The following is a 27,574-nucleotide window of genomic DNA, read 5'->3' as shown; positions in this document are numbered from 1 at the left end:
CCTTGTGCCGGGCAGAGGCAGCCCCGGGCCTCGGCCATGCCCAGGCCCGGCAGGGCCGCACCCCGGCCGCAGCTCCGCGCCGCGCCGGCCCGCAGAGGGCGCGCGTGCCCAACCTCCGCCGCGGGACGGGCCCGGGGAGCCACGGACACGCACAGGCTCCGAAAGGAAATAAGCACCTTACTCTTTACCAGGGCAACATCAATAAAAACAGCCTCTCTTCGTCACATTTTAAGAGCGCAGTTTTGATTTCCATACACGAATTAAAGATGAGACTCATTTGCGGCAACGGGTGGAGCGTAACTAGGACAAGATGAATCCTCTGATACTGCATGGACCTGATAACATGGTATTTCACTGAAACTGTAATTCCTGAAGATACCAGATCTACCCCCTCGTTCTCTTTTCACAGAATCATACAGTTGTCCAGATTAACACGGACTCAGTAGATGACCTTCTCAAAGCAGCAACAACACAGAATTCACATGTTTATACTTCAGTCATTAGAAGTTGTATGGACAGAGATTTCACAACTTTCCAGGCCAACCTGTTTGCAATGCTTAGTTATTCCTTCCAGGGATTTTCCCCCGACTGCCTTGTGAAGTTCTATCAATCCTCCCCGAAGACTGTCACACCTTCCCATTCTCCCCTCTGCCATTCTAATATGCATGAAAGTCCTCTAAGACCTCGGTAAGTTTCAATTAATGTATTTATGAATAGCATTCAATGTACTGTAAAATCCTAAATAATTAAAAGTTAAAAAAAATAACCACACCCAAAAAATTCCCAAAAAACTCAGTTAATCTGCGGAAAGCAGACATTTGGAAACTGTGTATTTTATGAATATACAAACCTGACTTTCTCTTTGTGACATTTAGCCAATGCTTTGCAGAGACTTGGATCAGGGCAGAGATCAAGAGGCGACTGACCCTTCTTGTTACGAATGCCAAGGTCAGCCCCGTTGGCTGCCAGGAAGCAGGCAATCGATGCAGCACTCTTCTTCTCTGCTCCTTGAGTGCCAAGTCCCATTATTAACTGAAAGAAAACAAATACGTAAGCAAGAATGACTCTAAACAGTTAACGACTGTCTGGCTAAAAGAACGCTACTTGACATGTACACATGCACATATATGTGCAAATGTGTAAGCCAAAGGAAGCATCTCTAGAACTAAAATGAAAACAATTGCTTCATTTTCAGTCAGCTATATTCAGCTTTCCTTTAAGGAACTAAAATTCAGCAGGGAATAGTTCTATTGAAGCACTCAATCTCCTGTACACCTATACTCACGTGTGAAGTGGCTGTCCTTCTATGGAAGCACTGTAAAGGGCAAAGTTCCAGTGGGTATATTCAGAACACACTTCCGTATATACTCAAATTGCTCAATTCAAGCAAAATGCTATCACTGCATTTGGACAGAAACCACAGTTGAGCACATAAATGAATGCACATCTACTTTTTAGTCCAGCAAGTAAAGTACCTGCCCAAGAAAGTAACTGAATTTCAGTCTTTCTCAGCCTAGATTGATTAAAACTCACACACTGTCCCAGTCTAATCGCATAATGTTACTTTGTCCTTTTACAGCTGTTACTATATCCTTGTGTTACTGCTTCATGGGAGTCAGCTAGTAACACTAAGAAGGCCTGCTACCACAGCCCAGCAAGGAGTGGATTCCCCAGAGCATTGCGGGCTCCCAACATCTTTTTGCTCGATCAGATGAAATGCATTAACTATAACAGACTACAGAACTGCTAGCATCACTAAGAATCCCTCAGCAAACTACACTACACTGCATTCAAAGGCAGAGCTTTTGCAAAGCTAGGGCAGCTACAACTCAAGGAAATCCAGTTACTTAGGGAAGCATTTTTTTAAACCTCAGTCTATGTTTTTTTTAAATTAGAAGTTCTTATATCAATATGTATCATTGAGGCTACAAGACTCTTGAAGGTCACTTTATGAACTCAGATACTCCTCCTACATCCTTCCTCATGATTAGGTAAGAACAGTACAGCTCCGAAGGAAGCTCCACGAAAATCAGTAAGTTATGGATACGAATTGTTTTGTGGTGTTCTTTGTCTTATCATTTCAATAGAAATTAAAAAAAAAAAAACAACAATTTTGTTTTAAACCAAGGATACTTGTCAAATTCAACTAGAGATAAAACTTTATTCTCCAAAATATAAAATACCCCCCAAAAGAAATGTAAAAGGTGATGGAAAAAAAACCCGCTTCTTCTGTTAAAACCTTCAAAACTAAATACACAATTCTAGTTTCATGGTGGAGTCCGTTAATAAGACTGGGCTGAGAAACCAATTTATGAAATGCCAAATCTGAGGAAAAAAACTTCGCTTTTATTCATTTCACAGTTAAACACATGAACATGAAGCATTCTAGACAGCTCTCACAGAGTCCATTTCAGATCACAGAAACAACTGAGCTGTAACCGCTCTTCTCGTCTCATTAAAAAGGACACATGCATTTTCTTACACATGCTAGTCATACTTCAAATGCTTTTCAAAGCTTATTTGGGTATATTTCAATGAGATTCAGTAATCAATTTGAAAAAAAAACTTTTGTACAGTGGAATTATTGTTTTGAACAAAGATTTTTCATAAAGTTGGTATATTTGTTTTTTCTTAATGAAATGCAAAAGCAACAACAACAAAAAATTTCCTAATTTTAACCCTCAGTTAAAATTAGAAAAAATATTATACTGGTAACTAATGGCTCAGCAGCTCTGATCAAACTGCTTCCTTTTCTCAATCTGAATTGCTCCATAATTTTATTTCTCCTTTGTCCCTCAGGTAAACTATAAACTTCACCTCTATGTATGGGGTTCATGGAGCTTTTTGGGTGTAAGAGTTTCTTTTTTTTGGTAAAATTATTACCTGGAGGCTTTTTTACTATTTCCTTACTACAGCACAATTTCTGAAATGAACTCTGTCAAAAATATAAATAAACACACAAAAATATACAAAAATAAACATACAAAATTAAGAATGCTTTGTTCTAACAGAACATACTTTCAGAAAGTTATAGAAGCAACTAAAGTTATAAAGACATGCAAGATGCTGAATCACAGAAAACTACTTCAGTCTTATTCTGTACTGTAACACTGTTTAATTCTCTTTCCAAAACAGCTACTTTGATTTTTTGGCAGTCATACATGTTCACTACAGAAGATTAATTTGTAGAAATATTTTTGAGGTACACAACCATCTTTTTCTTCAAAAAAGGTAATGACTTCATGTGAAAAGCCACATAGAACATGATTTCTGCCTACACTGCAGTTTAATGCAGAATGTCTACATAAACTTATGCTGCCAAAAACCAGTCTGACAGTACAGAACTAGACAGAGAGACAAATATACAGGCAGAAAAAAAGAATAAATAAATGTGTTTTATTTACTGTGTTCTTTGATGGCTCCCAAGCAGTATCTACCTTGCCCACATCTTGCATGTCTTGGAGTTGGCGGAGCTGTGACAGGGTGTGGTGTCTCAGGGCTTCATGCAGGGGAGTATCCCCATCTTTATCCTGAATATCCAATTTAGCACCTGCACGGACTAAGAGCTGAAAAGAGAGAGAGAACCCAAATTAAAAAAATAAAAAAAACTTCCTATTTTTTCCTTTCAGAACTGATTTCAGAAAATTATGGTTTAGCATTCTCTAGGGCTATTCCTATCTTTCTACAATTCACAGTTGAATTAATTTAAATATATTTTCCATACCTGGAGCTAAGCCCTCAACCAAAGCATTTATCTGTCTCCAATACCAAGCTTATTTCAGCAGAAGACTAATGCTTGCCTGTGCTCTGAGTGCTACAAAAGACACAATTTTAGAGGGTTCTTTCTTCTTCCTTAGACTTTAATTCTTATAAGACAGCCTACAAACAATGTAATTTATTACAGCAATATGTACAATACTTGAGATAGGTATATACTCTTTACTATTAGGTTTCACTGACCTCAAAAATCATGACTTTCACACCATGCTAAACTTTACAACTTAATTTACAGTGTCTTTGCACTAGCAAAGTAGTTAAGCATGTACTTCGGTTTACCCTAATTCAGGAGAAGACATAAAAACCAACGACACTATTAAAAACTCTCTCAGAACACTTTGGAAAGTAATGAACTGTAAGACTTGTCTCTAAAGCTAATTTTAGACACCCGTTCTTGTTCACAGGACACAGAAAAAGCACAAGGCTACACAGGCTCTCCTATTCCTATGGCCTTTGCATACAGTCCTTCCATAATTCAACCCACCAGAACTTTCTTAAATACAGTGTTGAACTAAACAAAGCAATAAATACTGACAAAAACAAATACCAACTGCCCCTAAAAATTAAACCCCATCACTGTCACCATTCAGAAACCTGTAGGCAGCAGCTGAAGTTTTAACTTCAATTTTGAACTTCTGCTACTCTGCAAAATTGGGATTAGCAGTAGAGGCAAAAGGCATCTAAAACCAGGAATATACAAAGAGGGATCTCCCTCTTTGGAACACAGATACTTGCAAGGAGCTCAGTTTCTCAGAACCAAAGAACCTCAGAATTCAGAACAGGCTAAAAGATATTCAAAGCCTAGTTTTCAAGGAAGTATCTGCCTGCAATTATTTGCAGCTTATCATTTTCCCCAACCTTCTCTTCCACAAGTGAAACCAAGAAAACCAGCTAATAGTTGACAGTCTAGTCTCAACTTCTTACACACTCTAAATGGATTTACTCTGGCCCAATTTCTTTTCTCATATTCATATCTTGTGTCTGCCACTAGCTCTTTACTGCTTTGAGTTTCTCCTGGAATCCTTGACTACCACAAAACTTCAGAGATTTTGCAGAAGTTTTAAAAAAACTAATTAAAAAGAAAAAAAGAAAAAAGGCAAACCACTGCCCTTTGTCAGGACAGGAGGACTCTTAAAAGAACCATGCTACCTTTGACCACTATTCCACAAATGCCTGAGGATACAAACCCAGCCCTGGAAGGTATCCAATAGGAATTAGTTTTGAAATATGGAGCCAACATGTTCTTTGCATGGCTGCATGAGCTATTTTAGGACTTCTTAAAGTTAATCCAGTTCTGAAAAACGGATACTCTACAGGGTCATTCACTTAAACATTCTCACATATAAGCACATCAGTCAAACACACATGCTAGTTCTTCCACATGCCTTCCTGCTCATCTGCTACATTAATATTGTATTCCCAGGTACTGTGTAAATTCCAGAAGGGCACAAGAGTTCACCAAACACAGCTGCCAAATAGCTTGCAGGATGCAAGTGGCACTGACTCTAGGAAACCATTCTTCTGGTAGCAAGCAGCTCCAGATATAGGGCCATATCACATGTTTCACTGTAACGGGATCACACCCATCAGCCCTCAGAGAGGGAGAAACCTTATGGTAAAATAACACTTAACAGAATGCAGGTCTGCATAGGGGGGACAATTCTGTGTAGGCCTGAATAAGAGACAGCTTTTCATACAAGATCACTCTATAAAGGCAAAAAAATTATGTCAAAAGCCAAGGCCAGGTTGACGTATCCATTCTGAGAGCAGTGAATGCTCTCTCTGAGCCTCAAAAGCCCGCAGCAGCAAGGCAAACAGTCATACAGGTCCTGTATGACAGTGCACACAGGCCAGAAACAGCAAGCTATGCCAGCCACACTTCCTGTGCTAGTAACAAAGCTTTAAGTTGAAGCATTTACTTTTACACCCATGCAAACAAAAAACCAGGATAGCATTCCTTTCACCAGTAAGGTACTACTGTTCACTGCTTATAGGTCTCCCAAGTTAAGAGCAGGAAATGTCAAACACTCACAGACTGAAAAGTAGTTAAGGTAATAAAAAGATGTTCCATGTTACAATTTGCAAAAGCTATGGGCAAGAACAATTACTCATACAGCAAGACACATCAGAAATGCTATTTGAAGATCACCTTACAGCACCACAAGATTCAGACAAGTAACAGCCGAACACATTTTTCCTTACTAAAAAAGAATGGAATTGGCAACCACACAGAGGAAACCATAATGTACATGTACAAAAATTTAGCATGCCTCAAGTGGCGTTCATACTGCTGACTGACCTTCTGTGCAAGTTGGCAGGCTTCTGAATTAAACAAAATCAATCAAACAAACATGCAGTGACTATATGTTGTCAAATATTTTTTTGAATGTTCATGAAGTATTCATATTTTAACAGCCGCCATCAGCTTTAGTCAAATGCCATTAACCATATGGCTTACTGAAATAAGATACTTACCCTAACAATTTGTGTATGCTGTCGTTCAACAGCAAGATGAAGAGCAGTTTGCTGGTTAACATTCTGGATATCCAGGTTAGCATTGCCCTGCAAGATATTCAAAACATTAGAGCATTATCACCCCAGCAATGCATCTACAGGCAAGACAGTCCACTAGGACACTGACTATGACCCTGAATATAATTCCTAGTTAGAGGATTTGAGAACAGAAGTGATTAAATGCTTCAATTATTCTCTGTACAGATGTTGATCTGTTGAATGAAACTAGGCATCCAATTTTTCAGTCCCTCTGCACCATTAGGCCATTTTAACAATCTCAAAGGCAAATCTGACCTTTAGAGCTCAACACGTCCTTCCCTCCTCCACTGCTTCTGCATTGCAACTGCATGTGCAAAGCAGCCAACTATTTTCACATCAGATGGTTAACCAAAGCATGACATTTAAATCCTCCTGAGAAAAGAGTCCTACCTGATGCACCAAAAGTTCAGCCACTTCCACATGATTATTAAGAGCTGCCAGATGTAAGGCAGTGTAACCATCATCTTTTTTCTCATCAACAATCCATGGTCGTGGTAACTTGGACAACAGCACACGCATTGCGCTGGAAAAAATAAGCAGAGATGGCACAAACACCCCTACAACATATGCTGAATGACAACAGTAGAACAACATTAATTCTCAGAACTATGCAGTAGTGGCTAAAATAATTTTAATCCTTTGTCAAACAGAGGGAGTGGGTGAAAAGCTATACCAACAGTTCCAAAGCAGAGTAATTTAATGTCCACTTCCTTCTCATTAAAGCACACAAACAAACCATACATGCCTGGATCAGTGTGAGGATCAGGTTTGTTTTTAAGAAGAATCCTATCTAGCAGGAAAAATTACATTAAAGAAGCATTCAAACAAATTCTGAAATGTAGACAAAAGAATTTTCTCCCTCAAAATCTTTACAGCGTCTTTAAGTATTTAATGACCAAGTTCTACTACATTAGATTTCTTTAAAATCATCACTTTATAAACTGATGCTGTGGGCTGTAACAGTTAAAATTCAGTTTCTGAGAAAGAAAATGGAGGAAGATCTCTTAAGCATAGAGAAAATAAATGCTGAAACTGTGAAGTGAGTACTAGTGGGATATTTTCTTAACATATAATGGTTGAGTATAACATACCAAGGCAGTGTCAGGTAGTCAGGGGGTAGGGTAGGGAAAAGCAACTTGATTACTACAAGTATTACAGCAGACTAAAATCCACAAAGTCCAAAGTTAACCTTCAGTTAAGGGTATTAACAACACAATGCTAGATAAACAAACTGCTCAATCTTATATTCTCTGAGAAATACAGTTTTCTTAAGTTTACATGTCTTCACTTAGCTTTTGGAATACATAAGTTACCAAACTTAAACCCCTTATTGTCTTATCATTATAAACAGCATATGCAGCTCCCTTATGACAGCTCCTTAAAGACAAACACAAAACCAGAAACTGCTACAATCCTGTGCCAAGAAACCTCTTCTGTCATCTGATGTTTCTCTACTGTTGATGGAACAAGATATATACAGGAGAAACAGAGCTTCCACACAAAATTCAAACTTTTAAAATCCAAGTAATCCTTGATAATGCAAGGCACTAAGTCACACAGTGCCTTTGCAAGGCACATGATGTATGTGAATTGAAGAGTTCTTCATTAGAGTTCTGGTATCAAAAATGTGGGATCTCAATAATCCTCAGAAACAGCCTCATAAATGGAACGTCTCAGCTTTTACTTAAAAATACCCTCAATAAGGTATGAATGACTGCCCTGTCAAGTAACAACTGAGCTTCCAGTTCATTCCAATCATCTGTCGCCTTGAACATCCACAGTGAGGTGAAGTGCTATTCACTCCTTAGCTCTCTTTTAGAACAAGCCAATGAGTTTCCTATAAAAAAACCTAAAAGCTGTGTCTGGGCACAGCTCACCCTAATAAGTCCTCTTTGAAAGCAGAGAAGTCTGTGAGGTAACTACTGTACCAGTAAGGAAGTGCACTCCTTCCTACACTCTGCTCAGACGCTCCCATAAAAGACTGCTTAATAAGCATCTCCATGTTCTCCTGCTACTGAGCACACAACATAAACCTCTGGTTTCACACTTAAGCTGCAGCTGCCAGAATGGTCAGAATGGTGTATCAAGTGACATTTTTTTGCCCCCAGAATCAGTGTCTAAAAGAACTGCAACTAATCAACTGCGTTTTCAGGCCACAGGATTATACAAACCCACAGGAAACCAACTGCTATGTGGAGCATCCATAGCCAGAATGTTCTGGATGTTTGTCCTCCTCAGAGTGGACAGAAGCCATTTTCAGCCTCATAGGATTTTTTGTTTTCCTGTCAGAAGGCTTCTCACTTCCTCACAGTCCAAATCACTTATAACACAGAAACATTGGACAACAACACTCAACAGATTGTTACATTGCTCATTGTGTGCCATTGCTCAGCTTCTATTCATAACACCTTCTACAGCCCTCTCACGTGCTAGGGAGAAAAGACTAGAATACATCAGAAAAAACAAACAATGGCAACATTAATTATTTGAGAGAGTCACTTACACGGGATTTTTCAAAATTAACAACATAACTTAGTAAAACTCAAGTTGCCAAAGCTTAATGAAAGGTGGCAAAATTAACCAGTACCAGCTGCACTAATAAACATAGTCTATTTTGTAATGCAATGAAGCCATATTTTCAAATCTTGGCACCATCAGAACTGTGTCTAGCTGCTTTAGGGAGGGAGCATGTCTGGCGCACTGTGGTTTGCTTGGTGTCTGGGCAGACCACCACACAGCTCTTCAGAATGCTGGGCTGATACATAGCACACAGTACCAACAGCACAGCAAGCCTTCTACAGTGGCTTCCCACAGGGCATCATGACATGTAAGCTCTTTATCTTCACCTGCCAGCCTCAGTGCTTCTGAAGACCCCATAAAGCTCTAGGGTATCTACTGTGTATACTATAAAAAGCACCACAAAAAATTCCTGAAAATTCCCTATGACTGACAGAAGCAATATGGCTGTGAGCAACCAGAATAAGGCGGGGCAACAATAATCTAACAAAACAAACAAAAAGAAACCAACAAGAATTTTTTCTTAAAACAGCAACTACAACTAAGGGACAATGTGGAAGGGCATCAACAGTAATTACAGCCACCTTGTCTCCAAAGTAGCTCTAGTCACTAAACAAAAGCTGTCCTAAGCAACTCAATGGTATTTTACATCCTTTTCTTCAGTAAGGAGGTAAGAAAAGTGCCAACTCCACAGATAAATAAAAATACGTTGACACACATAATCAGATTCCTTAATACGTAAATTTACTTCAGAAATACTACTGACATTTCTGTAATACACCTCATTTTTGAAACAAAAATAAGAAACCAACTGACTCAGCATTTTGTATGCTGTGAAGAAAAATCAGTCATCTTAATATTTGTGTGAGTGTTACCCTTACCAGATCATCTTTCAAATCTTTAGTTTGCTGTCTTACACTAGAAAAATGTTTATCTGAAGTTTGACTGAAAAATATTTGGAGATATCTTGTTTTCAGAGAAATGAGATGCCTGCTACATTTCTGAATGCATTTAAGATGCATTGGTCTTACTGGAAAAACAGAAGGATCACCAAAACAAACAAATGGCTTCTGTGTGGAATAGATTTTTATCTTACTGTTCACAGTAAATCATCAAAGAGCCAGGAACCACTACTCATTTGTTTCTTTTTATTCAGAAAAAGACTGTATCTCTTCCAGACCATTATGGGACAGCAGGCTAGAAGGACTGTTTCATGGAATGACACCTTAAATTCTGCAAGATATTAATATGCTACAATGGTAAATTCAGCTCAGTGGCTGCATCCTCCTCCTCATTAGATGAGAGGTAGTTTTTTTCAATTTTTACAGGATTTTCTACAGCTACTGCCAAAATTTTGACAGCTAAGTGGCTACCATTCAGAGCAGCACTCAGTGGAACAGGCATACATCATAAAGTCACATTAGAGAATTCATGTTGCCAATTACACAGTCATTCGCGATTCCTCTTCCCCATGAAGTATTACAGAAGAAGCTGGGTTGTATTGCTCTGTTTTTACGACAACAACATAGATGTGAAAACTTGCTCTTATCTTGTGTACATTAAACAAACCACAGACTGCTTTCACTGTAGTTGTATTGCAAAGATCAAGAAATGAGCAAATCTATTAGTAACCTGATAATGAAAACAGCTAAAGAAAACTTTGCAAACTATCATCTTCAGTGTACTCAACTGTAACAGATTACATGCCTGAGGAGCTGCAAGATTACTGATCAAATGCTTAAAACTCTTAATTGAAACACAGAACTTCACTATGCTATTTGTACATTATTACTAAAGCATCACCAATAAAAAAATTTTTAATAGGCAAGCTCTGAAATTTGATGGTCTGCAGTATTTCCAGCTTAGCAGGAAGCTCATAAAAAGATTTTGGACCTTTTTAACCTGGATGCCCATTTGCAACTTCTGAAAATTTCTCATGGAACAACAAGATAAAAACTCCAGTGAGAATTTTTGCAAGAGTTATCTGTAAAGCTTTAATAGGGATAAGTAAACTATTGCTTCTTTTTTAGGAGCTAAACATGTGCTCAATCAAAAAGGACTGAGAAAGCTTATGGGTGCATAGGGGGTTGATATGGAGGTATCTGCTGCTTTCCCAAAAAAGCTGTTGGGGGTACACTGACTTATACTGCCCAACGTAATTTATTTCCCATAAAATAACAGCCTAGACTCTAATAGTTACAAGTGATTTGGTCAAAGGAACATCCACTAATACGGTGCTACATTTAATTTGAGATGTAGAACAGTAACAGCAAATGTTGCTGTTGCATGTATCTTTATTTGATCTAGCCACATGAGTAATACTTTTTTTTTTCCTTTTTAAATTCAGGTTTTTATAGAGCCTGGACCACAACTTAACGTATACAGGACCGTGGAATCACTTGGGTTGGAATATATCTTACAGATCATCTCATTCCAGACCTTGCCACGGAAATTCAGCAGTGTGAACTGTGCATTTGCAACATAAGATATGTCACAGATCTGAACAAAACATGAATTCACTTTTAGCCACATGGAGGCAATTGTTTCAACACCAGTTACCAACATTAGATATACAAAAGAAATTATTGTTATGATGTAAAGTTAGCATATGGTGTATTATTCATTACTAACCTACATATAAAATGTTGGGTTTTATGCAGCACTTTGCTTACATAATTTTTACAGATACTCATCAGTACTGAGAATGCAACATACAATAACAGATTTGGAAACCTACAAGACTATAAGATTAAAGTAAAAACAATTCCATATTCCGCAGTCTTAACTGCAAAATTATCCTTGCGCCCTGTTTTAAAAAAACTAGAAAAGAAAAAAAAAAAACTAGAGAAGATTCTCTGCCACCAACTGCAATTTGACTGCAGAATGAGGTAAATGAAGATGGTTGAGGGTTTGTGGGATAGTGGTGGAGTGGGTTTGTTTGTTTGGCCTTTCATGGTTTGTTTGTTAAGGTTTTACAGAAACAAATACTTAGGCACAACAAATTAGAAAGGCTACTTCACAATCTGCATAAGCACATTTAAATTGCTACTGATAGACACAATCCCACTTTTTTTCCTGCACTTCAGTTCCTGCATTATGTTGGTTCTACAGACACATCATTTTCTAGCAAGTGAAACAACCTGCCAGACTCCTGATTTGGCAAGTTTGCTTTTCAGACAGATCAATGAGATAATCCAACCTACCCCACAACTTCATGATCACTAGAAGCAATAGGAGTAAGGGAATGACAAAGCCAGAGCTGCAGGGAGAGCAGACCGCCCTTTCCAGAAGTAAAGTTTTAGATCAGCATAAACTTATCAGCAATCCTATCACCAGAGGTTGTAATGATTCATTGTACTTTCTATTACAGGTTTTTCTACTTTCATGCCATTCTCCTCCCTCAACTCAGGTTTCCACTGTCTCAGTGTGACATGGTTTCATAATATATTTTACTGTAATCCTGGCTTGAAGTATTCTCCACATACACATACCCCACTACATACTCGTCCACCTCCACATACTCCTCTCCAGACTCTCAACCCTGGCTCAGCTAAACCCATTCACCTGCCTCCTGTTAGAGCCAAATAGTTGAAGGAACAGTTCAGATTTAAAGACAGCTGCCATGGCAAGGTTTTCTTTCAAGACACATAGTCCGATGTGCATTTTACAACACAACAGAAGAAAAACCACATTTTACTAAATCCCTTTTCTGTCCTGTTGACTACCACTTCTGCTCAAAAAAAGTTCCCACAAAAAGTGGTCCCAACATAGCACATGAAAGTCATCCCCTTCTGTTGGATTATTTCTCATATGGAATAGTACTCCGAGCCTGCTCACTGTGAAGCCAAAGAAACATTTGTACCAACATAGTGCAAGAAGTAACACAGGAGCAGGACAGTGCTATTTTTGGCAACCATAAGATGGTAAGTGCACGTCAGCACACAACTTCAAGCCAAATCAGCTCCCTGATCTGATTCACAGCATACTCGCTGTGCAGTACAGAGAGAACCACTGGAAGAATGAAGAAAGAAGTATCTATCCCTCAGGAACAAGCAACAGGAAGAGATTAATACCTTAGATTAGTACTATCGAGCACACTGTTCCTTGAAATTAGAGTTTAATATTTTGTATCTGAACAATGGTTTAGTTAGTAGATGTTTAAGTAGGCAGGCTGTTTCCGTCTTTTTGCATCTCAGATTTTCAAGCATCAATTGCTTTTGAAAAATCAATTTCAATATACATGTAACCAAAGAAACAATGAGGTATATACATTTCTATGGATTTCACAAGAATGTATTGCACAACAGCTTTGTCTTCAGTGAATAATTATGAAAACAAAGAAAAAAGAAAAAACATGACTTCAACCAGAAAGCAACAGAAGTTACAGGGTAAACAGTTACCAAGCACAGGATAAAATCAACATAAGAAGCAGCAAGGGAAGTATAAATCCAAGATACTGGTCTGCTCAGGACTCTGCAATTCACTCTCTACCCTACCATACCGAACTTTGTAACTACTAATTACATTAATATTAATTGAATGGTATTTTGATTTAATAAGTTTGTTTCATTTTATATTGAGATATTTTCACCTTTTTCATCCTTCTTGCTCCCAAGCAAAGATTTTGTCTGCAAAATACATAGAAAGCCTTGAAGTATGTGGGTTCCTGACTGTTGTATTTAAATGCCTAAATTTCAATTATTTTTTAAAGACAACATTACATATACTCCCCATGAATATGAAAATCCCTCTTCCTATTTTGAATATGCAGTTATTAGGCTTGCCATGAGCCAATTTTGTAAACATGAAAGATTAATGCAATGAACTGTTCCCTTGATTTCTTCTTTTATTCTTTTCTTCTAAAACAATTGAGGTTTTTTTAAAGAACAGTAGCACCTAATTTACACATGCATTTATTTTCTTTAGATGCAATTCTATGGATAAGCATTAGAAACAAAATACTATGGCATTCTTAAACATAATGGTATGCAATTACACGAATTTACTAATTAAGGTTTTTTCAAATAATTTCTAACTTGATTTGAATATGGAAATGCAGGGCTACAAATGGGCACTGACTTCCTATTTCTAAAACAACTGTATGATTTGCAATTGAAAACTCAGACTAAGGCTGCTCAGACCTCGGGTTATTCGGCATGTTAGTCACGGCATTTTTCAGTGAACAAGAAACCAGGTTACACAACCTGCCATGGCAGCGCAGGATATTTATTGTTCTATATCTGCGTGAAGTCCTTGCCTTGTTACTAGCAGGGCTGCCTTTTTTTTTCCCCCTCTCCCACTCCTCCCCCCCCGCCCCAAATGTTTCTAAGTATAGTGACAACCTCATCAGGGTTTACTAGTAGCAGCGCAAGCTCAGTGAAAACCTGGGAAATCTAACTGGAAACATGAGAGAGAGCTTTATTTGGCAGTGCTAAAAAAACCTGGGGACAAATGGCTAAGCGGCGGTGGAAGTGCAGGCTGCACAATCAATAGGCAGAGAGCTGGATAGAGGCTCCCTTCGCTGCCGGATCGACAATCGACAGCTGAGAGACTATTTTTTGCAATGGTTGACTAAATATGGTCAGGGAAGAGAGAGGCACAAGAGAGCCTGTTTGCCTGGGAGTGCATGTTTCAAATGCTTAGCTGCCTATAAAGCCGTAACAGTTTTGCTCGTGCCCTCTAAGTGGGAAATATGGTTGGTGACTTCTGTAGTGTGTGTGCGGGAGCCCTGACCTCGCGAGCAGACTTGACCTCTGAAGATGGGAAGTAGCTTCAACACAGACCTGCCTACAGTTAAGCCTGGAAACATAACCTCAAGCAAGAAAAGATGCAGTGCAATATCTAAGGAACTAGAAGAAACCAATATTTGCCGGGGGAGGGGGGAGACGATCGCTATTTTTTTGGTGCCTTTTTCTGATCTTTTTTTTGGAAGCAACTCCAACTTTTGGGGGCTTGGTTTTGGTCTTTTGTTGGGTTTTTATTTTTCTTTTTGCCTGTGATTATCTTCATCTGACAGTGGGCTAAGTTCACCTTCCCTTGGCTTCCTAGCATCTATCCTTGGAGTCTTAACTCTCAGTCCAGCAGACATAAGGTATAATTTCTATACAACATCATCCATATTTTAGCATTCAAAAGAAAGGAATAAGGTGCCAATTAGGCACCCATCTTCATTCCTATTTTTTTTTTTTAAGTTTTATCTATTTAAGGTGGTAAGGTACTGTATGCACCGACATTCTCCCCCCTTGCCTCCCCCTCCCATGTAACGAAGAGCTGATTCAGCGAATAGAGTGAGAGCACTCAGGATGAGATGGCTGCTGCTGATGTGTCTCTAGGTCATTACCTCTCTTCCAACTGCAAATGCTGCACGATACTAAGCTTACAGGTAACACAACATCAGGAGACCTGCATTATTCTGCACGTTTAAAGGATGCCTATGACTTTCTGCATGTATATATTATTTACTAGACTGTTTTTAAATTGTTGTATTAATCCCTCTACTCTGGGAACAGTTTAATTTTGAGTGTGCTAAAGTATCGAGCATTTGTAGTGTAAAGAGCAGGTTGAAATAAATCAACTGTTAGTCCAAATTTCATAGCAAAAAAAAGGAAAAAAAAAGGAAGAAACAAAAAAAAAACAAATCCCAACTTGCTTAGTAGGCAGAATTCTTTTTAAAGAAGATAAACTAGTAAAGTGCAATGCCATTAACTGGTTGTTCATTTCAGTGAAATATATTCTTATCTTTCTATGCACAACTAAAAATGTACCAACTTGAAAAAGAAAACCTAATAAACAGTGTGGTAGTGAAATGCTGAGTTCTCAAATAGGTCTCGGCAAAATTTTCAAGGTGCTTTATATCAGACATACACGAAAACAGCCTACTTAAAAGCTAGAATGTGACTGCTGTGATTCTAATGCTGCATTGCTGATTCTCCTTGTACTACTGTGCTAGCTACTGCTACACTCTGATTTGCTCTCTATCAGCTGCACTAGGTTTTTGTCACGAGCTGCAGAAATTCTTACTTCCTCTGCTCTCAGATTTCTTTACAACTATTAGAGTTACTAATTGTTAAGCTTATTTCAAATCTACCTTCCAATGCTATAGAGACAAAGCTTACTCTTTACTGAAACCCAAATCAACTCCTGAAATACATATTAAGAAACCGTAAGCTATATCTGAGAGTCCCTCAGAAGTCAAAGCTGTACTGCACATCAAATATTTAACCACTGTTCCAAATCAAGTCGCACAAAATCTTACGACACAAGGTTAAACTTGGGCTTTGTTTGTGAGGTTTTTTGTTTAGTTTGCATTAATTTTTTTTAGTTAACTATTTTAGCTGTCATAAATATTTCAAGGGTGGACAAGACTTTGAAGCAGGTGAGTGCCAGTTTTAAAGAACAAGAAAAGCTGCTTGCAGAAGTGTTGAATAGGTATTAGCTTTCACATGTGACCTTCGGCCTAACAATCCAAATACTGTCACCGCAGTTAGAGGTTGTTTTCTTAATTCAATGTCATCATCTTTAGGATAAGCAGGATCTCTGGTGATATGTGCTTTTGTGTTTGGGTTGGGCTTTTACTGAGGTTGTTTTGCTTTATTTTTGGTTTTGTTTTTTTAATCACAATACAGTGTAAATAAGTATAAACCTGCAAAGAGTTTGCAGAATAATGGATGAGATACAAAAAGCATAGAAGTGGGATTTGGAGCAAGAAAATAAATTTATAACAGCTATTTTATCTCAGTCTATTCTTCCCTTCAGGACACTAGATGCAAACTGTGCCCTAGCATGAAAATCTGCTAGAAGACCTGAGAGGAAGCTGAAGTTTTTACAGTGGACTACAACTACGAATGCCAAGAAAAGACATTGCAAGCCTACGAGCGATTCAACTCTCTACTTAAACATGGTCACTTAGAAGAGCAAGAGGCTGCAAAAATATGGAAAACTACTTCTAACATCAGTGCCATCCCAAAACAATTACCCATGCCGAGATTTAAGACACTGTGCAGGTAAATTGCATTGCAAACTTCAGTTAGCATAGTAAGTTTATTTTCTACCATCAGTTTATCAGAACTGTTGTCCTTCCAAAGAACTGTCAGCCAGTTTCACCTAATAACAGCAAGAAAAAGCAGCAAAATACTTCTTAGGTTCATCTGACAGGCAGTCAAGCAACTCTGTGTGTACCTGCTCAGAGCACATACTTCTTTATGTACCCATATGAACATACAATGCTATGGAATGTAAAGAAGTATGTATTTTTGGCAGGCCAGGAACGACCAGTAAGAGGAAACTAAACAGCTGCTGGAAGAAACAGGTTTCTCTCTTGTTTGAATGACATTCATGTGACAAATTGGCTTGCTCAGGGTCAGCTGGTGTTGCCAAAATAACTCATACTTGTTAGTAACAAATCACAAAACATTAAATTAAGTGACTATAAAAGTGGGTAGGAAGAACTGTTAACAGCTGATAAGCAGAATATTAGTTGCAAGCAGAATTCAAAGCAAGGCTGGAAATGAAACCTTGAAACACACCTATTAAGACTGCAGCATAGTTGCAAAATTCATCATTACCAGTACTCCTCACTTCATAGATCTTAAACTAAACTTAAAAGCCTAGTTAGCAAAATGCATGTCATAAAAACAAGCCACTGTTCTAGTAATCACAGCCTGTTCTGTGTACTTCAGATGGTAGTACTTAAATTTGCATCTACCATAGAACATTTAACCCACAGGTTGCAACTAACACAAGTATTAACAGCTAAGGAATTACAGGTCTGATTTACAAAAATTGACAGCCAAAACAATTGAGTATAACTTCTGCAATTTAGTAAGACTTAAGTTAGAATTTTCTCCTAATCAGCACTTATTATGCTCACTGAGCTTTTCGATACAAAGTGCAGTGTCAGGTTTATGCACAGAAAGTGACAATACAGAGATTTCTAGGCCAGAGCTGCTAGTCAGCGGATTAAAGCTATTGACAGATTCCTAAATGAAAACACAAATGACAACTACAGCCTAAAAGGTAAGTTATCTTAAATACTATTTTGAAATTAGCTGAATTTACTTTAAATCCCAATTTAAGAAAATTGGCCACAAAAAAAAAAATTGTAGCATTCAAAAAATTTAAAAAACAACATGAGAAATAGTTCTGCAATAGTTTCAAGTTCTAAAAGTGATATTAATTAAAATACTGATGCATACCATCTCTAAGTAAAGATACTCAATATCAAATCCAGGAACAAGGGAAAAATGTGAGGAAAGAACTCCTCACTCATCAATCCAGCCATTTCTATTCATGACAGCATCCTTCTAAAAGCAGTTATTAAATAGGATATGTCCATGATAAGTAGGCACATTTGGCCCAGATTAAAGATTCTAACTGTAGCCTTTTGCTTACTAAAATGTCTGTGAGGAAAAAAACTCCAACCAAAACAAACAAAAATATAAACAAAGGCAACACATGATTTTTAGATGGAGAACTTATTTTTAAATACTCACATAATTCTGAAACAGCTAATAATATACACAGCTTGATATTTTTAACATCTGAGACTACATATTAATATGTATATATATATGTGTATAAAAAAGCAGAAGTATTATCTTACCTGCTTAAGAAAGCAAAGTTTCAGTATTTTTTTTTAAAGCTTTCTCTTACGAGCAGATATTTTGACACGAAGGCTACAGTATCTGAACATCTAAATCAAAACCTGGTTTATAGTGGGAAACAAATCAAATTGCAGTAGCTTTTCTGAATAATGCAAGGCTACTAAACTCAATCATTCTCATAGAAGCAATTTGGTACAACTAGCAGTTTCATTGAGGGGTTAATTGCTAAGCATTTTCTTCTTTTCCTGATGATTTCCTGTGCTCAGCACCAATTGATCTAGCTTCTACTATAAAATAGGACAGATTTTTTTAACAGCTTTAATTTATCAGAAAGGTTTTTGGTAACAATTTATCATACCGTGTTCTCCCTTGTATAACATTGCAATGTTATTCTGACACAAAATGACAGTTCAGAGTGATACAAAAGTTAAAATTATATGTTGACATTGCTTCCTGCTAGTTCATGTTAGCATATCTCTAAGAATACATACCCAGTCACTCTAAAATGTCACATCCATCACTTAGATCAGCTGTTCAATTTTAACCGAGCACACGTTGAACTTTGGGCATCTGCTGACACAGTTGTAACTCAAACATTTCAACTGTGTGACTGACAGGGATAACAGATGCTGACATTATCAAATGCTACACGGCTTTTTTCCACAGCCGTTTTTTGTCCCGATATGGCCAGTACATGAAACTGTATTGCCATCCAAAAGCGCACTTGAGCAGCTGTATCTGTAGAACAGTTCCTCTATAACTAGTAAAAATAGAAACTCATTTTATAGCCATCTTGATGCTTAAGTCCAAGTGACACACCTGCTACATTTCTATTAAGATACATAGTGTTGGGGAATATATTTACATAAATCTTCTCACCATCATCAGACTATGCAACAAACACATGTGAACTATCCTTGACATACTCATTACTAGAGAATGGTTTGAACCAAGGTTGTCCCCTAATTTCCACTGCAGTCAAAGCTCAGATAGAATTCAGTGTGACATAAAAAAAGCTATGTGAGCTCGCACAATTGTATTAATGACCTTAGTTTAGAAGAAATCAGATGCAACCCCAGAAAAATCTTTAAAAGCTGTGTTTTTCTGGCATTAAACGTTTTTACATATCCAATCAAAGTAAAAAAATTTAAATTTATCCTGCTATATTATATAATCATTCCTAAAAAATTAATACTAACCAGAGATATAGCAATGGAATGGAAAGCGCTTGGCATTTATATTTGTGCTAACCAACTACAGCATAAAAGCAGTTGCAAAAAGGAAACCTGCCAGAAAACAAACGAGGGGAAGGGAGGGAGGAAGGTGACAAGGAAACTGAAACATGAAACATTCTTCCCCAGTAAAGTTTAACATAAAGAAGTAAGGGAGTTCTATTTCTGATAGAAACTTTAAGACTACAGTTTCTAATCTATTCTAAAGTTTGATTACACTACACAGGAAAAAGTTTAAACTGTAACTATGATTTGAGACTCATCCCAAGATCCTCAAGGAAATACTCAAGGACAGAACAAACCTGTACAGGCCTTTCTGGTATACAGCTTTTAACTGTGCCATCTCCAAATTAGGAAAGAGTTAAAAATTTGCATTGACAAGAAACAAATTGCGTAACATAGAAGAAAAGCCGCGTGTTCTTTTGCACTGCTCATGTGCTTTAAAATGTGTTACTGAACTATAAGCTTCCTGCACTCCAATGCTTTGCTAAAGCTGGTAAAATGGAACCAAATCACCTCTTCAATGGATTTGGTCCCCTTCAACCAGCTGTAGCTATGCATTGATCACTACAGGATTTCTCATGTTGTTACAACTGGACACGAAACCTGCTCAGAGCAATTATGTAGTCCTCTCTTCAGTCCAGCTCAACTTTTTAGGCAGCCTGAAGATGGAAGGTAACTAGGACTGTAGGAGATTCCCAAGTTTGTATTTGTAAATAAATAGCTACTGGTGTTTAACATTTTGTCCATATGCAGTAAAAATCATCTCTTACAACATTTATAAAGATAGGTGAGCAGTGAAATAAACATTTTCCAATGATTTATTGTCTCCTGTATTCTTCCTCAAGTCGGGTGCCCTTTCTAGCAGAACTGAACAAAAAAACTCAAAACCCAACAATCATGGACAGTACTGGCAGGGTAGGTTTACTTTCTGGGCACCCATCTCCCCTTTTTTATGTTGTACAAGAAAGGAAACTCCACAGGGCAGGAACTGTATTTGCCATTTTGTATCTGTTGGTCACATAATTTACTATTTAATGATAATAAATTTGTTTCTGACCTCAACAGCTACAGGCTAACCTGCCACCTAATAACAGGTCTGCTCATGGAGATTATATTCTTCCTGCAAACCAACTTGAACAGAAGTATTCTTCCAAAGCATTTTCTGACATAATACTTTAATAAGAGGTTTTAAAAACAGATTCTCTTTGCACTCAACTTCAACTAAGTTTAACCTACATTTACTGTCAGAACTGCAAATACAAAGGCAAAAAAACACTTTCACCGGTTTAGAAAATAATTGTACCACTCTCATTTCCTCAGAACTTGTCTCTCTGAGGACCTCCATGACAACTCATCCCGTGAGTCCTGGAGACACTTCCTGAAGACACTCATTAACAGTATGTGGAAGTGAGAAACTCCACTTCTCAATTAAATTGCTACAAGTTAGAAATTTCACTGCCAACCCATTCAAACCATCTGCAAATCTAAAAACAAACTGAGATCTCCTAAATAATGAGAAAACCATGGGGAAAAATTACAATTCTATTTTAAACCACAATCTCTTACTTGCCAGTTTATGAACATAAAGATGACATACTTCTTGCTATTGGAAAGCAACACCTGAAATCTGTATCTTACTCCAGGACTTTGATTCTTTGATTTAAAGTCCAGCAGAATTTACTGCTCTGAAGAACTAATCATACAAGTGTGTGAAGTCAGGTCAGCTCCAAGAGCAGCCTCTATTTAAGATGCTAGCTGCAGACTGAATAAAGCTCTCTTCACAAGACACAATGCAAATCTAAAACTAACTGGGGCAACGGATATAAAATACGCCTACACTTCACAGTCATGTCTTCAGCTCAAAAATCTGAAGTCACAGGTATGCGAATAGATCAAACATAAGCAAGAGATGGTAACATGGCAAAAATAACCAATCTGTACAGTATTTTCAATTTTTACTCTCCTTTTTTCTCTCTGAAAAAAAATCTCATTAACACTGAAGAGGCAAAGTCTGCCAAGCTTTGAGGCTCACAGTACTTTGAAAAAAGTCCATAATAAATGCACTTTTAATATGAATGACTCCATTAAAAATCACAAACAAGAAACTATGTATTAAATAAAAGTTTAACTTCCCCATACTTAATTTAAAATTTCTTTTTAGCTCTATCTCCCATGCACAAGTTTAATGCTACCTACAGCATAAACCAACACTCATTCTATATTTCAACATTATACATCAGCACAAAAACCAGAAGTTCTTTCTGTACCAATTCACAAGGTACAAAGAGAAGCAAAACATGAAAAGGAGGCATATTCTACTAAGAATAGGATGCTCTCTGAAACACACTGTACCTTGACTTGTGGAAAACACAGCCAAACTGCCATGGAAGATAAAGTGCTGAGAAAATCTAAGCTATTTGACATAAATTGCTATCTTTCTTATAATATTTATCCAATATTCCAACATTTAAAATAGAATGTATTTTTTCCATATGAAAAATTAAAAACTTTGGAATGTTCTTCTCAGCATAATTTGTAGGTTTTATCTTCCTATTATTTATAAAGGTCAGAATTCAAGAAACAAGAAGTTTTGCTCTGAAAAAGAATTTGGTTCCAAACACCTATTTGACATTTAGAAAAAATACTACAGAAATCAACCTCCTTTTATTGTGGTACTCATGCACTTACAACATGCATTTATTTTATTATCCTCAACAAGGAAGATGTATGTAAACTTCATTAATTCTTGCATACAAAGCATGTTTTTAATTTTTAGAATTATAGCTATGCACACAAATGCATACACATCTATACACACACATGAATACGTGTTTAAGTTTTATAAAATAATATAGAAATTACATAATATATCTATATATTTGAATATAAGGAGAAATTAATGCATTGTATTAATAAAAGGCACCACAACTCAAAGCCGCAAAAACTCCAGTTTAGGTGGAGCAGAGAAGCTTAGATGAGGAAAGATAGGTCTTAAAGAAAGGTTTCAAGCAGAACCTATTACATACTGTCTGTGACCCACAGCAGTAACAAGCTAAAGATGAGGGGGTTATTTTTAACAGTGTTTTAAATAGCTTGTGATTAGTGTATTTAACAGATCAGTAATAGCCATTGTTCTATATCAAATTAGAAAAACAAAGTGGCAAGTACAAAAACCTTGGTTTCATTCAGAAACAGGCAAGTGGCAGAACTACAAAATCAACAACGAAACAAAAGAGTATCACTGAAGTCTTGAGGGATAGAAAACTCAACTCCTAGATGAATGAAACTGTTATGACAATTTTTGGCCAGGGGGAGAAATCAAAATAGATTTATTTTGGTTTCATTTTCAATTATTTCTTCCCAGGCTGATGGGTAAAAAATCTAATGCTGTGAGCATTGGATATTTTAGATGAAACTACTCTTTCTGTGATGGGAGACAAAATTCCTTTTCTACATGCTTGAGCAGTGCTCACATTGAACTGCAACCAAAGAATAATATTAAGTATCTGTTTTAGATACAAGTGAAACCTCATGTGTGGAGGGAACCCACACAGCATTCAAATCACTAATACTGGAAACATTTGCCAATACTTCCAATAAAAACTTCTGTAAAAGAGGAAGGATTGTGGTTAAAACTTCACTAAACTCCACATTCTACCAACCATCAAACTAACCCAGTCTGAACTACAACTTGGATCCCTCCATTAAATGAATGGTCTGCCACTTCTAAAATATTCACCCATGGAAAAATCTCCAGCACATGCCTATGAAAAACATTTTCCCCCCCATACAATTTCCCTGCATCTCATCTTGAGATTATGGTCACACAGACCAACTACCACAAGAGCTGAGGAAAAGCACTGCAGAAAAAAAACCCAACCAAACAAAAAAATACCCCAACAGGGTAACTGAGACAAGAAACACTGCTCCTGGCTAATGCTGTTATGTAACTAGGAAGAATTCATTTTAGAGGAAAAGTTACCAAATGAGACTTGGAAGAACTGTCTTCTGAATGCCAAAAGTAAGCTCCCTTCACTTGGTCCTTGACATGTTCTCTTAAAGACCTTTTACGAGTACTGTAGAAAACAGTAAACATTTATTCTCCTATCAACACTTCCAACCACTGTTTTTACTCATGAAATTATTCCATTCCATAAACACAGATGATTATGTTTGCTTTTTAACCATCAGACTTCATAGTTATGCTTTGAGACTAATCTAGATTTTAATCCCATGTATTAATAATGGGTGAAATTTATATAAATTTACAGCATTATTTCTCCAACTTCTCTCAACTGAAAAGCTGAATTTACTAGTAAACAGGGAAACACACATTTCTTCTTTTGTGAAGAATACTATACTAAATACTCCACCCGAGGATAAAGTATTATTCAAGTCTTGTTAGCATGACAGCTTTGACAAATACCATTTATCCACAATGTAATAAGGAATCAGCAACACAACTTTTCTTTGAAGTTCCATCTATGCAGTTGTTTTCAAAAGCTATCTTAACTGAAAATTGAATGTAGACATATAGAATGCAGCTAGTATAAAACAAATCGTGCCTTAAAATGAATTTTTTAGTTGAGCTGGTATATAAAAGATGAAATACAAAATTCCTTCTAGATATACGTCTGTGAAAATGTAATTAACTGTTTCAAATACTGACAAATATAATCTAATGCAACAATCCAGAAAGTGCTTTAGAACTGTAATGGTTTACTTAATACTTATCCACAAATAAGTATTTGTAAAAAACTCAAATGCCTTTATCAACTCAAATACTCAAGAAGGGAAACATGGCAGTACTTACTATTTTCATCCTATGTCAAAATACCATCTTCAAGATCTTACTAACTTATTCATCAAAACTTTTATTGGCAAAATATTATAGCCATGACAGAAAATTTATCAGGAATTTGGAGTTATCTGGATACAGCATTAAACTGAGCAGACTTTTAGCTTCATTCTAGTAAGGGCTTCCAAGAATTAGAAAGAGGCATAGCTAAGCAACATCAACATTTAAGAAATACAACTACATGCAGATTTAAGACTCCTCTGAAAGAATACCTTAGCTCTACTCTTACGCGTACTTGTTTTCCTTTTACATACAATAAAAAACAATCTTAAAAAAGAAATCTGTACCTAGGGTTTCCTCTTAGGGCAGCATGGTGAAGAGCATTAAACCCATTGTTGTTGGTGATAGTAACATCTGCTCCAGCTTCTAAGAGTACAGCAAGGATATCATCACGCTTTTTACTTATTGCATCATGAAGTGGAGTGTCTCCTTCAGAATCCTAAAATCAGAAACAGTTTGCGTCAGTTTTTGTATGCATCCACATTAAAAAGATGCTACAATATCTCTAGGAAAATTACTTACAATTTATGAATAACAGGACAACAAAAACTAATGTAACAGAGGGAAGACTAGTCAGGTGGAATGAGGCATGGAATTTTGAGTAATAAATGCTAACTTTAGCCAGCAATTAACTATGTAGAATACAATACCAAAATAGCAGTGTGACATAAAAGCATAGGCAAATCAAAATAAAATGCAGTCCAGGTACTAAAAGCAGGCATATCTATTGTTTTAACTGAAGCATATAATTTTCCATGAAGCAAAAGCCAATGTCATAGAAGCAGTATTAAGCTTTTAACTTGTTATGGCATATTACACAATGTACATGGTAATACTTGACAGCACAATTGATCAGGCAAAGAATTTATACTTCTAGCTTGATGCTTTAGTTTTCAAATATCCCGTATAAGGAAAAAATACTCCTTACTCCTAGAAGCATTTTGTATATTACTTATGCAAGGACTCAAAAGCCTGGTCTGAAGAGAAATGCTCTAGACTAACAGTGAGAAAACCACATCCATTTAAGCTTATTTGCAGCTACATAGGCAAAATCTCCAGATTTATGCTTCCAGTAGAATTCTTGCACCACATAAGTCAGGAAGTCTTTTGTCACCAACATTGACTCAACTGCAAGCTAACACAGAAACCGAACATTTTAGCAATACACTAGTACGAAAACAGATCTCTACAGTGAGAATCAAAACTTGCTGAACAAAAAGTGCCAAAATATGGAAACACTTGAACCACTGTGAACCAATTTGCCAGAACTAAATCATGTAGCTTGGATTTGGTTTAAATGATCATATTTCCTGAATTTCCTATTTACAGACTAACATATGTTACTGTTTACACAGTGAAGTGGCCACAGCAGTAGAGCGCTGGCCAATTAAATTCCAGTCATGCCTCAGTCTTACTCCCCTGTGCTCTCATTGACAAAATCAATCACCTACTCACATTTGCATATCACAGTATCTCAGCACATATGCTGAATCTGGAAGTTCATTTTTTTTCAATAGCCAATTGTATTTTCCAGATGGAGCATCCTTACACCATTTTATTGACCTTTTCAACTGAAACAAAATTCTGTAATTTGAACTCAGGCAAATCCACTTTGGCTACCCATAGTTCCTATGTGACTTACAGTCACCCTTTACTGGTCTCAATACATCAGACTCCTTATTATACCTACTGTTCAACAAACACTAAACAGCATCTGGATTGATATAACAGCTCAACCTCAGCAAGATCAAGACAATACCTTAAGAGTCAGGTAGAAGGAGATAAATAAACAATCACTATGCTCATTAATTTCAAAAAAGCTTTTGCTCATCTTCTTTTATGAGGACACAGTTAGAAAAAAATCTGATTATTGACATGGCAAAGCAAAAAGCAATGTCTCGTTACTGCATATCTTGATTCGCCAGGCCACTACAGCTCTTTCTGATGCAAATCTCTTCAAACTTACCCATTCTCATTGGTTTTACTAATGCAGTTCATGCAGCTGCATTCAGCAGTGTGGATACCTGCTTATCTGATTATCACATTTTCCCTCTACCGTCTAAACAGGACATTGCACTTAAGCTACTGCATCCATCACCTTCACTACAGACGAAATTCCCTGTGAAATTTTGGTACTTGAGATCCTACACATGAGGGCTTTCTACATAAAAAGCTGAATATTTGAAATATCTGACTAAGTAGTTCTATCAATGATAGATCTATTTTAGGAAAAAAATAAAAGGTTTCTTTTAACAAAACATTCCACAGTATCATCAGCGTCTAAACTGTAGCTTGCAGAAGTACAGTGTTGTGTTTCAATATAAGAATAATTAATCAGGAAGGAAAGTTAACAATTAGAAATAACTACAGACTGTAAAAATACCAATTAGTATCAACTACAGAATAAACTAGGTGTCAATCTAGCTGTCAAGAAAACAAACAGACTTAACAGCATTTCTGTTACAGTTGATCACATGGTGGGGGTAAAGTTTGAGACAGACAACTTTATAATATTGTTCCTTTCAATCCCATTTACCACAATTTTTCTATCACCCACATGCAGCAAATCATACAATTCAGTAGCTCAGAAGTGACCCTACATTAAAATGTGTCCCTACCTGGAGACTGGGGTGGCAGCCGAAGTCCAGTAAAGTCTTGACAACTTGCAGATGACCTTTGTTGACAGCAATATGGAGTGGAGTCTGCCTGCGCTTGTTGCGAGCATTCAAATCTGCACTGCCTCGGTGCAAAACCTCAATCACAGCACCCTCGTCACCGAAGGCTGCATGATGGACAGCCCTGTCTCCATCCTTGTCCTGAAGTGGAAACATTCATTTAACCTGGTATATTTCACATTTCCTTTGCATTTAAAAAAGATTATTTCAACTAACAACTGTCCATATTTGATGTAGTAAGAAAAATGAGACTACCATTAAAATACCTAATTAAATAATTTGTCAAAGTGCAGCAATAGAGGATGAAGAATCACTTCATATATAAACACACATGTTCTACAACATATGATATCGTAC

General features: G+C 37.0%; 1 protein-coding gene, 1 long non-coding RNA gene and 2 other non-coding genes across 8 annotated transcripts in view; 3 read left to right on the top strand and 1 right to left on the bottom strand.

Moving 5' to 3' along the window:
• Positions 1 to 27,574, bottom strand: part of MIB1 (MIB E3 ubiquitin protein ligase 1) — a 71,938-nt gene that overhangs the window by 15,351 nt on the left and 29,013 nt on the right. For 3 of the 4 annotated variants that reach the window (XR_012054104.1, XM_030266081.4, XM_004175227.6), the window contains exons 11-16: positions 27,161 to 27,358; positions 24,830 to 24,981; positions 6,721 to 6,853; positions 6,253 to 6,339; positions 3,405 to 3,566; positions 851 to 1,032 (exon numbers count right to left, since the gene is read on the bottom strand). Coding sequence is in view for 3 of the 4 variants with exons in the window: in XM_030266081.4 (XP_030121941.1) it covers positions 851 to 1,032; positions 3,405 to 3,566; positions 6,253 to 6,339; positions 6,721 to 6,853; positions 24,830 to 24,981; positions 27,161 to 27,358 (914 nt within the window). In the remaining variant the exon portion in view is untranslated. The remainder of the gene's footprint in view (positions 1 to 850; positions 1,033 to 3,404; positions 3,567 to 6,252; positions 6,340 to 6,720; positions 6,854 to 24,829; positions 24,982 to 27,160; positions 27,359 to 27,574) is intronic. The other variant, XM_041714714.2, reaches the window with a different exon arrangement.
• LOC115493855 (uncharacterized) lies at positions 12,850 to 20,501 on the top strand. 2 transcript variants are annotated; one of them, XR_004367071.3, is made up of 3 exons: positions 13,446 to 14,938; positions 15,039 to 15,229; positions 16,603 to 20,501. It is a non-coding gene; the product is annotated as an uncharacterized lncRNA (long non-coding RNA). The 2 variants fall into 2 exon arrangements; XR_012054105.1 differs by having other exon boundaries at positions 12,850 to 15,229.
• On the top strand, positions 17,036 to 17,107 carry MIR1-2 (microRNA mir-1-2). The gene has a single exon (NR_049088.1). It is a non-coding gene; the product is annotated as a microRNA mir-1-2 (primary transcript).
• MIR133-1 (microRNA mir-133-1) lies at positions 20,170 to 20,240 on the top strand. The gene has a single exon (NR_049103.1). It is a non-coding gene; the product is annotated as a microRNA mir-133-1 (primary transcript).

Source organism: Taeniopygia guttata, chromosome 2 (assembly GCF_048771995.1).
Source record: "Taeniopygia guttata chromosome 2, bTaeGut7.mat, whole genome shotgun sequence".
Taxonomy (NCBI): Eukaryota; Metazoa; Chordata; class Aves; order Passeriformes; family Estrildidae; genus Taeniopygia; species Taeniopygia guttata.
This window is presented reverse-complemented; position numbering and strand designations above follow the sequence as displayed.